General features: G+C 38.8%; 1 protein-coding gene across 1 annotated transcript in view; it reads right to left on the bottom strand.

Annotated features, from left to right (window-relative positions):
- WDR31 (WD repeat domain 31) overlaps nt 1–11,051 on the bottom strand; it is a 27,268-nt gene extending 16,217 nt beyond the window's left edge. Inside the window, exons 1-4 of the mRNA XM_006865701.1 lie at nt 10,896–11,051; nt 5,685–5,826; nt 5,108–5,240; nt 3,110–3,184 (exon numbers count right to left, since the gene is read on the bottom strand). Coding sequence (XP_006865763.1) covers nt 3,110–3,184; nt 5,108–5,240; nt 5,685–5,800 — 324 coding nt within the window. The 5' untranslated portion in view covers nt 5,801–5,826; nt 10,896–11,051. The remainder of the gene's footprint in view (nt 1–3,109; nt 3,185–5,107; nt 5,241–5,684; nt 5,827–10,895) is intronic.
- Nucleotides 11,052–13,223: the final 2,172 nt, after the last annotated feature.

Genomic DNA, 13,223 nt, shown 5'->3' with positions numbered 1-13,223 from the left:
GGATTGTAGCTGATGCCTAGTTTCTTTATAGATGGAGTTTGTATATTAACTTTTTGTTAATTTTTGTAGATTTCAGAAAGGGGAGTGAAATAAATTGGCATTCTCTATAATTTTTTTTCTTTTTGGAAACTTGTGCTACTCTGTAATGTTATATAACATTATTATCATTTTTAAAAATTAGTTTGATAACATACAAAAACAACTTATCATTGTGAATTGAATGAAAGTTTACAGAGAAGATCATCAGTTTTACTTCAACAAATCATACACTTGGTTTCATCTCAATGACTGCAGCCCCTCCACACAACAACAATTAACCCACTTCCTCTCTGTGGTTCCTAGTTCCATTCCATCCTCCTTCTCATCCTTTCTCAACTTTGACCTTAGGTTAATGTTGTCCTTTTGCTCTTGAATAATAGACCATTCCATGGTGTGTATACCTTACTAGTGATATTGTCCCCCTATATACCTATCTACTGCTTGGCTGAAAATTGGGCCATGAGGGTAAGTTCCCTTCTAGACATTCAGGGTGTCTGAGGGCCAAGCCTCAGGTTCCTTCAGAGTCTTTCTGCCAGTAAACCCAGACTTTATTTTTTTTTCCATAATTTTGAGTTTTGTTCCACATTTTCTGCCACTCTATCTGGAAACTTCAAATGTGATCCTTTTCAGAGAAGCTGGTAGTGGTAGCCGGCACCATCTAGTTCTAGTCTCAGAGTCATGGTGACTGATGTTCACCTGCTCCATTGGTCTACTGGACTAGTTGATTCCAAGCATCTTCAATTTTCATCACTTTTCTTTCTCCTGTGCCTGGAGAGACCAATAGTTGTACCCTAGATGGCCACTTGTGAGCTTTTAAGATCCCAGACTATACTCATCAAAATAGGATATAGAACATGGTCTTTGTGGACTATGTTATGCCAATTGACCATGGTGTCCCCTGAGACTATTATCTTGAGCCCCAGGCCCAGAAACTCATTCCCTTAAGATGTCTGATGATAGCTAAGAAGTTTTCATCATTTTGTTTCCCTGTATGCTCCTGGTGTAGCACTGTACCATAAGCACTATACTGCTAACCACAGGTTGGTGGTTCAAATCTACTAGGTGCTCCTTGGAAATCCTATACAGGATCATTATGAATCGGAACTGACTCAATAGCACTTAACAACAACATGTTTTACCATATTCATAGTTTATTTGTAGCAAAGGTAAATACCAATGTACAAATATCCTCTTTCAATCCTTTATATTTGTATGTATATGCCCACTCTGCCTCCCATACCCTGTTCAGCCTGATACTGTTGTTCCAGAGTTATGCGAATAACACTAGTTACCTCTATCCCCTTTAATCCTTGCATAGATCTCTGTGTCTTCACCTGTCTTTATCATTCTTCTGTCAACCTTCCTCTTCTTGTATATTGGCCTCCCATCATCCGAGCTAATGTGTCTACTCTCTAGCCAGTAAATTACTCTCCCTTCCTTCCCACTTCTGAAACCATCAAAGACTATTTCTGTCAGCATAAAACCTTTTCTTGAGTTTTCCTAAGAGTGATCTCATAAAATATCTGTCCTTTTGTGATTGACTAATTTCACTCAGGATAATGCCCTCCAGGTCCATCCATGTTATAAGGTATTTCACAGATTTATTGTTTTTCTTCACTGTTACATGGTATTGTATTGTATGTATGTACTAAAGTTTGTTTATCCATTCTTTCATTGATCAGCATTTAGATTGTATCTTTCTTTTTTGCTATTCTGAGTAGTGCTGTAATGAACACTGATGTGCATATATCTACTTGTGTCATGGTTCTTATTTCTTGGAGATTATATACCAAGTAGAGGGATTATTGGGTCATTTGGTATTCCTAGTTCCAACTTTTTGAGAAAGCACTATACCACTTTCCACAGTGATTGTACCATTTTACACCTCCATTAGTAATGGAGGAGGGTCCCAGTCTTTCCACACCCTCACCAATATTTGTGGTTTTCTGCTTTTTTTGAACTTTCCTATTAATGCTGGGGTGAGATGATATCTCATTGTTGTTTTGATTTGCATCTCGTTAATGGCTAATGATCATGAACATTTCTTCATGTTTGTTGGCTGCCTGGATGTCTTCTTTGGTGAAGTCTGTTCATGTCTTCTGCCTATTTCTAGACTGAATTGCTTGTCTTTTTCTTGTAGAGGTATTATAATTGTCTACAAATTTTAGGGATTAGTCCCTTGTCTAATATTTCATTACAAACATTTTTTCCCAGTCTGTAGGATCTCTTTTTACTCTTTTGGAAAACTCTTTTGATGCACAATAGTTTCTAGTTTTTAGGGGTCCCAGTCATCTATTTTGTTTTCTACTGTTTGTGAGTTTTTAGTTATGTTTTTGCATCATGTATTAGAGCCCTTAAGTTTCTTCCTATTTTTTCATTGATGATTTTTATAGTTTTAGGTCTTATATGTATCTTTCATTGTACCAGTACCAGGCTATAGCTGGGTAGTGAATTTTGTGTTTAGGAAGTGAGAGACTCCAACTTTTGTTCTTCTTAAGAAATGCTTTGCTTATCCAAGGTCTTATTCCTTTCCATATAAAGTTAGTGATCAGTTTTTCTATCTCTTTAAAGAATGACATTGGAATATGAATTGGGATTGCATTATATCTACAGATTGCTTTGGGTAGTGTTGACATTTTCACAATGGCATAGTAATTTTTATGTAGTTTTTGTTGGCTCCCCTACACATACACAAACACAACTAAAATAGAAGATCCCTAACCACAGGGAGTTTGTAATTTTGTACCTATATTTTTTCTACAGACAGTAAACCTTCAATACAAGTCCTCTGTTAAGTCAGGATAGGTCAGAGAGAGGTCTTCTCTATTCAGCTGTTCTGTATTTACCACCTAGACAACTAAGGAATTAAAAAGTAAAAAAAAAAGGGGGAGTGTCCAACGTACCTGTATCAGTAGTGAATGGTTTACTTTTCTTAGAGTGGGGTTTTACAACATCACATGAAGCTTTTGCCTTTTTCCTTAAGACTGGGCATTAACTTGCTGTTAATAGAGTTATTTGATATTCCTTCATTCAGTTCCAAACTCCTTCCACAATAATAACTGAAAATTACCTTGGTGACTTCACGTTCGTGTCCTTTGAACCTTTTCACCACCTTTCCAGTTTTCCAATTATAGGCCACAACTGTCTGCAGAGAATCATTAGAGTACTTTAGTTTACCTGCTCAAAGACAATAAGCCTTCTTTCTAACTATAGCCCCATTTCTCAAGGGACTTGCTTTAAGCATTAGGGTTTTATTGTTCCGTCCCTCCCTCCTCATGTTCCCCTACTCTGAGTCTCTGTTCTTTCCGCCTGATAGTTCCTCTGTCTCTCCCTGAGCCTCTGGGCCACTCCTCTAAGCTTAACTGATGGATTTAAGATAGCATTTGCCAAAAGGAATTGATTCAAATTGAGGTTCTGGTTCAGAATTCTATATGGGATTAGGCCCCCCACCCAGTTATATTATGTTTCTTTTTTAAATTTCAAAAAAATTGATCCCTAACTCCAATAGCCAGAGAGAATTACTGTGAAAAACTTCCAATTCTCCAGCTTTTTTTCCAGGCCTATAGGAGTCCTGATATGGTGCTGTGGGTTAATGCTCTGGACTATAAAGTTGGTTTGAGCTACAAGGTTGGTGGTTCAAACTCCTCAGAAGCCCTGTGCAGGGTTGCTATGGGTTGGAACCGACTCGACGGCACTGAACAACAACATACTTTTGTTTAAAGTGGAGATACCCAGTTTTTTTCACTTGATGTTTTCTTGTAAGCACTTTTCCCTTAGATGAGATTTTTAAAATATGGCTCTGGTCTGCTATTGCTATCAAGTCAATTGTGACTCCTAGTGTCCCTATAGGATAGCCCATAGGCTTCCAAGCTGCTATAAGTCAGAATCAGCATAACGCTACCAGATTTAATCTTTCTCCCACAGAGTGGCTAGTGGGCTGAATCTAGTGATCTCTGAACAGCTAAATGCTTAGCCACTGCCTCACCAGGGTGTATGTTCTCTGGCCTGGCCTCTTGTAGTTCACGGCTAGAGGGTAAGGAACATGAGTATAGTGAAGCTGTTCTCATTAGCATGTAGCATAGCTGAATGCCAAGTTCTTAACTTGCAGTATAGAAAGGATACTCTTTTCCCTACCTACCCCCCACAGGTGTGAGTAAGGACCATGTAAACAAAATGTCTGTGGTGCTGTAGGATGAACACTGGGCTGCTAAATGCAAGGTTGGCAGTGCAAACCCACCAGCTCCTTGGAAACCCTATACAGGGTCAGTATGAGTAGGAACTGACTTGACAGCACTTAACAACAAGAAGATGATACAAGATGACAAAAATGTTGCAGATTAAACTATGACACCATGTTTTACAATCAATCTTAGATGCATCCTGATTTCAGAGGTGTTAAAATGTGAAAAGATATTATCTTAGAAGCAATGAAATACAGTATGCAAATGGAATTTGAAGATTCTACAAAGTGTACTGAAAAGGAGAGGCATTATTAGTATTATTCATTGTAAGATGATTTCAGTGTTTTTGCTCCCAATATCTTAGCTCTAAACACCATGATAGGTCCAAGTATGAGGGAAAGAAAACAACCAGACTCCAAGTACAATGGGAGGGCAGTCAAGAGATAGGAAGAGAGACTCTCAATGCACTGCAGTGTAGAAACTAGCAGAAGACCGGCAGAAAGAAGAGATGAGGAGGTACCTCTCGCTGATAAATGACCCCTGGGTGGATGTAAAAATGGATTGCCCAGAATAATAGTACTTGTCATTTATAAAAAACATGGGGGTGTTCTAGCATAAGTTCTAGCATAAGTCCTTTCATTCACAACTGTCCTATAACATTAAAATTATTATCACCAGCCATCAGATAAGAAGATTGTAGTGCAAAACAATTAAAAGACTTTCTCAAAGTAATAGAAGTGGCAGGTCCGGGATTGAAACCCCGTCTATCTAACCCTAATGTTCATATCTTCTAATAGTCAACATTGCTGCCAGGAATGCAGAAGCTGGACTTCCTAATAAAATAGTTTCCCTTCCCAATGTAAACTGGTGTCCACTGCAAACCCCACCTTATCTTTTCCTCCAGAGACGCAAAGTTCTGAGTTTAAAGCAGCAACGGCAAAGACGGTGGTATCCAGGTGGGCTGGGCTATAGTCTTGAAAGGTTTTAGTTTGAATCCTCTCTTCAATGACTGCATCAGGCCTGCCAAAGAGAAGACAGGAAGTGACAGGCCTGATAGTACTTGGTGAGTGGACAGTGGAACAAGAGGCACAAGGGCACAGATGAAGATAGCAAGTTCAGCTGGAAAAGTAGCAGAAAGAGCAGACTCCTTGCTGTTGCCAGCAATGGTAATACTAACTCTTAAAATGCTCAGAACAACTGAGTGTTTGAAATCTAATAAAGGGGGACCCTGAAGGTAAGAAGTCTAGAGTCTTTACTCACACTAGAAATTATTCCCAAAGATGTAGGGCCTCACTGTGGGGATAACTACACTAGGTAATAAGCAGCCTGTTTCGGATCAACAGACAATAGACCAAACTCTTCAGGGAAGGTCACTGATAACTCACTTTGGACCTTCTCTTTCTTTAGGAGAGACTTTTAGTGGGGCATGGTAAGGCTTGCGACCCAAGGTTAGAATTGCTGTACCTGTATTTGGAAGTGCTGTGTTTGAGCTTGCTTTGCAATTTCCCCATCACGGCCCAGCATCTACACAAAACCTTCTGAGGAGGAGCTTGTTTCAGTTGGCAGCTGAGTGGCAGCATCCCTTGGCTGCTGGTAGCTGCGGTCCCTGTTTAGTAAAAAGAAGAATGTATACTGTTAATTTTGCTAGGAGCAATAATGGTACAATGGTTATATTAAAATTCAGTCCTTAGCAGAATGTGGGGCCCTATCCAGAAAAGCAGAGACACCAGAGATGGAGGCAGAGATGAGGACATGGAGAGAGGGAGCAGTTGGACTCTGGACTCATGGAAGGAGAGGGGCTGGGTGCTGGCGGCCAGGAGGCAGGTGTGCAGAATGTGCCCTTTAGTTGTTTCAATTATTATATATTCCTGAGTGTTTTTGTGTACATCGCACCCCCCTGCAAAAAAAAAGAGGAAATGGAAGCAAATATTGTTGAATGAAGATGCATGGAGGAGATCATACTCATTGCAAGAAAACGATGGTGTAAAGCCAATGTTCTCCCAGGTAAACTATCACTCAGTTCACGATAAAAACTTAAAAAAAAAAAAAAAATTAAGTGCTTAGGTAGAAACAACTTAAATGTACGTCAGCAGATGACTAGATAAGCAAAGTGTGGTATATGAAGGACAGTCAAAAAATAACTTCCACCTAGGCTATACACTTCTGAAGGCAGTCTTTCCATCTCTCTAACCCTTCTCCCCAAATAATTCTGGACTCTTCAATTTACACAACAACAAAATGGAAATTCTGGCATCCTCATGGGATACAAACTGTGGTTCCTTTGAATGTTCTTTGAGGTTGGGGAACAAAAAGAAATCTGAAGGGACAAGGCCAGGGCTGTAGGATGAAGCGAGTAAGGTTTCCCAATGAAATTCTCTACGACAGTCCTTGCTAGTCTTGAAGAATGAACAGGAGCATTGTGGTGGGTGGGGTGGGTGGGAATTCCTCAGTATCATATTCCTGGTCTTTTTCTCACCAATTTCCATTTTCTTAAAGTTTCTTCATAATAATCCCCTGTGATCAATCCTGTGTCCTTAAAAAAATCTAGTAGGATGACCACTTTAGAATCTCAAAAAATAGTTCCCATACTCTGAGCTGCTGTATCTGACTTAAACTTCACTAGCCCAGCAGATCCCCTCAGACAAAGTGTTGATTGGGCTTTTTTGTTTTGTTTTTTTGACAAGTGTATTGCTAAGACAAATGTATTACTGAGAAAACTTGTCTGCAGCCATCCACTGATAACTGAGACATACACATTTTGTATGGACTAAATCCATGCATGTATGCTGCCACAGTAGCAATACTTTTTCACTTACTGTTGCATAAATACAATGGAATCTTACTCAGGTAGAAAGAGAAATAAAATCCTGACTAGATTGTACACATAAAAATGTTTGAAATGACAATGTTTTCAAGGGACCTGGAAGATCAGGACCACAGTCTCAGAGGGTACCAAAGTTAATTGGCATAATATAATCCATAAAGACAATGTTCTACATCCTACTTTGGAGGGTAGCAGTTGAGTTCCTAAAACCTAGAAAGTGGCCCTCTAAGGTACAATTACTGGTTTCAAATAATCTGGAACAAAGAAGAGTGAAAAAAATCAAAGATGCAAGGAAACCAATGGACCACTTGAACCCCAGCCTCCATGATCCTGAGACCAGACCTAGATGGTTCCTGACTAGCACTGCTGACTGCTCTGAAAGGGATCACAACAGGAGGCCCTGGGTAGAGTGGGAGAAAAATGCAGAACAAAACTCAAAATCATAACAACAACCAGGCTTACTGGTGTCCTAGAGACTGGTGGAACCCACAAGACTATGCCTGTTAGACAGCCTTAAGACCTGGAACTGAACTCACCCCTGTGGTTCAACTTTCAACTAACAATAGAAAGGTCTACAAGGTAACCTTATTCAACCTGTATGCTGAGCAAATAATCAGAGAAGTTGGGTTATATGAGGAAAAATGTGGCATCAGAATTGTAGGAAGGCATTAACAACCTGCTATATGTAGATGATACAACCTTTCTTGCTGAAATTGAAGAGGTCTTAAAATACTGATGAATCTCAAAGCCCCACACCCTTTGTTATGTGTTGCATCTCAATGTAAATAAAACAACAATCCTTACCACTGGATCAATAAACAACATCCATATAAATGGAGAAATGATTGAAGTTGTCAAAGACTTCATTTTGCTTGGATCTACCATTAACACTCATGGAAGCAGCAGTCAAGAAATCAAATGACATATTGCATGAGGCAAATCTGCTACACAAGACCTTTTTAAAGTGTTGAAGAGCAAAGATGACAGTGTGAGGACTAAGGTGCACCTTGGTATATTCAATAACCTTATATGTATGTGAAAGCTGGACAGTAAATAAGGAAGACCGCAGAAGAAGAGTTATGGTGTTGGAGGAGAACATTAAAATTACCATGGACTGCCAAAAGAACAAAACAATCTGTGTTGGAAGAAGGACAGTCAGAATGTTCCTTGGAGGCCAGAATGGCCAGAATTTGTGTCTCATATTTCAGACATAATATCAGAGGGATTAGTCCCTGGTGAAGGATATCATGTTTGGTAAAGTGGAGGGCTGAAGAAAAAGAGGAAGGCCCCTAATGAGATGGAGTAGCACAGTGGCGGCAGCAATGGGCTCAGGCTTAGCAATGATTGTGAGATTGGTGTGGGACTGGTCAGCATTTCATTCTGTTGTGGGTAGCATCACTATGAGCTGATGACACCTAACAACAACAATAAGGTGAACAATAACACCAGGAAGGTACAAACTCCTTCGAACAAACAACCACAGGAGATCAAAAGAGCAGCAGAAAACCCAGAACACAGGAAGGGATAGGCGAGAAGGATGTAGGGAAACAGTAAACAAAGGGAAGAAGGGAGAAGAGTGCTGTTAGAGTGTGATGATGGTAATCAACGTCACAAATGAGTATGACTTGTTGAACGGAAAACCAATTTTCTCTGTAAACTTTCACTCAAATCAAAATTAAAACAAAACAAAAAACTCATTAAAGCAAAAAGGAAAAAGAATTGGCAATAAGTTGTTATATATTTTTTATAATAATATAATAAAAATAAGTCCTTTCTAAAAAAGGCAAATCAATTCAATGGATTTGCTTTTTGCCTTTCCCTACTTTGCTCTTATATCCCCAGGTTCATGTCCTACAATAAAGCATGAGCAGATTAAGAGCACAACCAAAAAAGAATTATTATTTAAAAAGAGAAAGAACATTGTAATTGGACATAATAATTTACACTAGTGAAGTTTCTTGAAAAAGAAGAGCATTGGTTATTTTTAAAAGCTATGACTTTCCTAGCTTGATGGATTATTTAAAAATAATTTTACTGTGACACTTCGCTTCTCTAAATCAGTCTACCAGGATAGGATCATGAAAGCTATTCTGTAATAAGAATAAGATGCTAATGACCTAGATTAACAATTCTCAGTGTGATCTGTGGCTAGCTAGGGTTCCAGAAACTCTTCAGGGGATCTTTAAGATCTACTCTTTTCCAATGACAAATCTTTGTAAAGTTGGATTTTATCTTATACTTCAACCTAAACAACAAATTCAATTGATTGAATACAAAAGAAGATATGAGAATTCACCTGTTTTCTGTTGATATCAGCTACTATGGAAATTGACAAAAGCAATGTAAAACAATACCATCTCTTCTCAACTAAATTTTGCGTGTGTGTGTGTGTGTGTGTGTGTGTGTGTGTGTAAGATATAGTAGTTTTTCATGAAAAGCATGTTATCTATTTAACATGCAATGGGTCTATTATTGCTATTTTTAGATGAATTAAAGCATCTTAGTTTTAATATCAATGAAAGTGGCAAGACAGGAATTTTAATCCATTCTATAATTTACATAGACAAACTTTTTTTGGAGTCCTCAATAAGTTTTAAGAGTGAGAAGTAGTTCTGAGGTCAAAAAGTTTGAAAACCACTGACCCAGAAATTAAACAGCTTCAAAAATGGAAGATACCACAAAGTAAAATTAAGTCATTAGTAGTTTTCCAGATTTTCCAGCATCAGTCATCCCCAACAACTAAGAAGGTTAGACTAACAGAAAATGAGAATAAATTATTAATTCCAAGATGTTCATTCAGAAAACACCTCCTGTGCATCTAATTTGTACAGTTCTTGTGCTAATTTTTGGTGACATTAAAAAAGAGAGAAATTAGAAAATTTGACCAGTGTAGACATCTGCTGGGACTGAGGTACCGGTCATGTGTCCCCTGCAACTAGATGTTCCCTGAGATGGTAGAAGTAGAGAACTGAATGGCTAGATAGGAGAATACAGTTCTATGAAGACTGTCTACAGGGAGAACTTCAACGAGGACTCACCAAGTAAGTCATTCTCATCCATACTACGAGTATTCAAAAACAAAGTTTTTCACAAGAATTTTCACCTACATTTTGAGAAGCTGCCACAATTGTCCTCCCGACAAGAATCAGTACAGAAGTAAAATGCAGCGGAGAAAACATTCTGTGTGACATCAGAAGAGGAGCCCTGGGCTCTAGCTCCAACTTTGCCTCATCTCAAGGTGTATTCTTCTGTTCCTCTGATTCCCATTTATAAAATTAAGATACTAGGCTAGATGATTGTTTGTAGACTGTGTGCTTCGTAAGAATAAGGACTCTTTCATAATATCTGTGCATCTCAAGTAATTTGCATAGAGCACCAAAATTACTTGTGAAGTAGTAGAGTCCTTATATGGCTCTGGAGGATATGTACTGGACTGCTAACTATACAATCAGCAGTTCAAACCCACCAACTGCTCCTCAGAAACCCTGTGCAGGGTTGCTATGAGTCAGAATCAATTCAATAGCCCTTAACAACAGTGAACCCAAGGTCCCATCTAGGACATTCTAAGATTCTCTATAAAAGGCCACAAGATGTGCTGACAGGAACAATTCCAGGAGTTTTCAAAAAGCTTGAAATGTTGTGTTGTTTATAGATAGTGCAGGGTTTCCTACCTGACAGCCTAACCCATTTTTCAGTAGTGTCATTAAACTATGCCATTCAAAGATCTAGGTCACTAGACACTGCAGATGCTATCAATGGACTGGCTCTGCTTGGATTCTTAGCTGGTACCTTCAGAGCCAACTGTCCTGTTATAAAATTATTCATGGAACATTTTAAGGAAAAGACATTACTCCAAAATCAATAGTATCTTCATGGTGAGCTGCCACATCCAAAGATTTATAATGTTTATCCTTTGGAAAATAGTTCAGACAGCCACTTCCTAATCTCTGTAATTAATGAAAAGACATTCAAGCTAAAATCCTTTCTGTCTAAACATATGTTTGCACAGAAAGCAGATTTGTAAGACAAATAAGGACCTAGTTTAAATAAAGAGACTAAGAGTGATTTTTCCACTCACAAAGAAATACACCTTACAAAATTCTAAGATGATATAAGTCTAACATTTCCAACAACTAAAGAAGGTATATAATATTAGTTATGTTGTTGTTCGGTGCCATTGAATTGGTTTCAACTCATAGAAACTTTATGCACAGAAAGAAACACTTCCTGGTCCTGAGCCATTCATACAATTGTTATGTTTGAGACCACTGGTGCTGCCACTGTGTCAATCCATTTTGTTGGGGTCTTCCTCTTTTTCAATGACCTTTCACTTTAAATATGGAAATGTTGCTGTTGTTAAGTGCCATCCAGTCGTTTCCAACTCACAGGGACCCTGTACAGGGTTTTCTGAGGAGCAGCTGGTGGGTTTGAACTGCCAATCTGGCAGTTCATGATCCAGTTCTAATCCTACAGTGCTACATCAGAAGTCCCTAAAAATACGCAAATCGGATATATTTAAATGCAGTATTACACATTTCTATTTAAATCATAACACAGAACTTCTGTTCATCAAAAATCCTCTAGAGCTGACTGCTTATAGTTTTGTGAGAAAGGTAATTTCTCTTGTCTAAAATAATACTCTTATTTATAAAAATATTGGTATCCTTAGAATAAGTTGCAGAACTTAAGATGGTACAATTTTTCAAAACCATCACATGTAAACCCTTCTGTAAAGATCTGGAGAATGAGGGCAGAAACATTATTTATTTGAATTATAGCTAGGTAGACATGTTGACTTCTAGTCCAGAATCTTCATTATAAACACCTACAAAGAAGAAACACACCTTTACTACATTTGAACAACTCTGTTTTAAGGATCTGGTTATATAAATTGAATTGGCTTACAGTGGACCCTACACTAAGAACAGCAACAGACAGTAGTCAGCATACCATTTAGTTAAGTGCATTAGCCTTGGAATTAGACGGAACTTGATCTGAATTGTGTGGTGCTATAGGATGTGCGCCAGACTGCTAACTGCAAGGTTGGTGGTTCAAACCCACCAGCTGCTCCTGTGAAACCCTGTACAAAGTCCCGATGAGTCAGAACCTACTCGATGGCACTTAACAATGACAACAACAGATCTGAGTTGTAAAGAGCTCTGTGGACACAGTAGTTAAAGTGCTCAGCTGCTGACAGAGTGATTCCACCAACTATTCCCACTAGCTACCCCAAGATGTGGCAGTCTGTTTAAGTAAAGATTCCAAAAAATGAAACATGTCATCATCCAGTTGGTTCCTGGACACACTTCCTCTACAGGACAGAGTAGAACTGCCCAACAGGTGTTTCTAAGGTTGTAATTGTTTGGAAGCTGACTTTCATCTCCCACAACACAACTAGTAGATTCCAACTGCTGACCTTTCAGTTAGCAGCCAAAGGCTTAGCCACTGTGCCACCAGGCTCCTTACATGGGGTCCCTAGGAGGCAGAAATCGACTCAAGGGCACCTAACAACAGACCTGAATTAGAGGTCTTATTATTCATGTGACCTTGGGCAAGTTGCTATACTTTCCATTTCCTAAGTGCAAACTGGAATAATTGTATCATTTGGCTTGAGGATCAAAAATAACACTTAATATGTGCCCCCCCCCAAAAAAGCATAAGTATTTATTTAAGTCATTAAATCTATTCAACAACAACAGATAAGTATTGTTACTATCCTTATTTTACAAATGACGAAACTGAGACACAGAGTTTAGATAATTTGCTCAAGTTTTTTGTGTTCCGACTCACAGTGACTCTGCATAGGATTTCCGAGGCTGTAAATCCTTCCAGGAGCAGAAAACCTCATCTATCTGTTGAAGAGCAGCTATTTGTGGTTTGCAGTCTAGTGTTTATCATACAGAGTCACTGCCCAAGTTTACACAGCAAATAATTGGCAAAGCTAAAACTTGAATCCAATCAGCTATACTCCCCAGGCCCTTCTGACCATCACATTATACTGCATCGCAATAAAAGCTAGAGCTTATAAAGCCTTTGATTCAATTTAGCAAACTGTTAATAACAAATCATGGCTACTAGCATGATTGCTGAAGGAGCTCTGGTAGCGTAGTGGTTACGAATCGGGCTGCGAACCTTAAGGTCAGCGGTTCGAAACTACCAGCCGCTCCGCGGGAGAAAGA

The sequence above is a fragment of the Chrysochloris asiatica genome, unplaced genomic scaffold (genome assembly GCF_000296735.1).
Source record: "Chrysochloris asiatica unplaced genomic scaffold, ChrAsi1.0 scaffold00081, whole genome shotgun sequence".
Taxonomy (NCBI): Eukaryota; Metazoa; Chordata; class Mammalia; order Afrosoricida; family Chrysochloridae; genus Chrysochloris; species Chrysochloris asiatica.
Note: the sequence above shows the minus strand (reverse complement) of the source record. Positions and strands in the feature narration are given on the sequence as shown.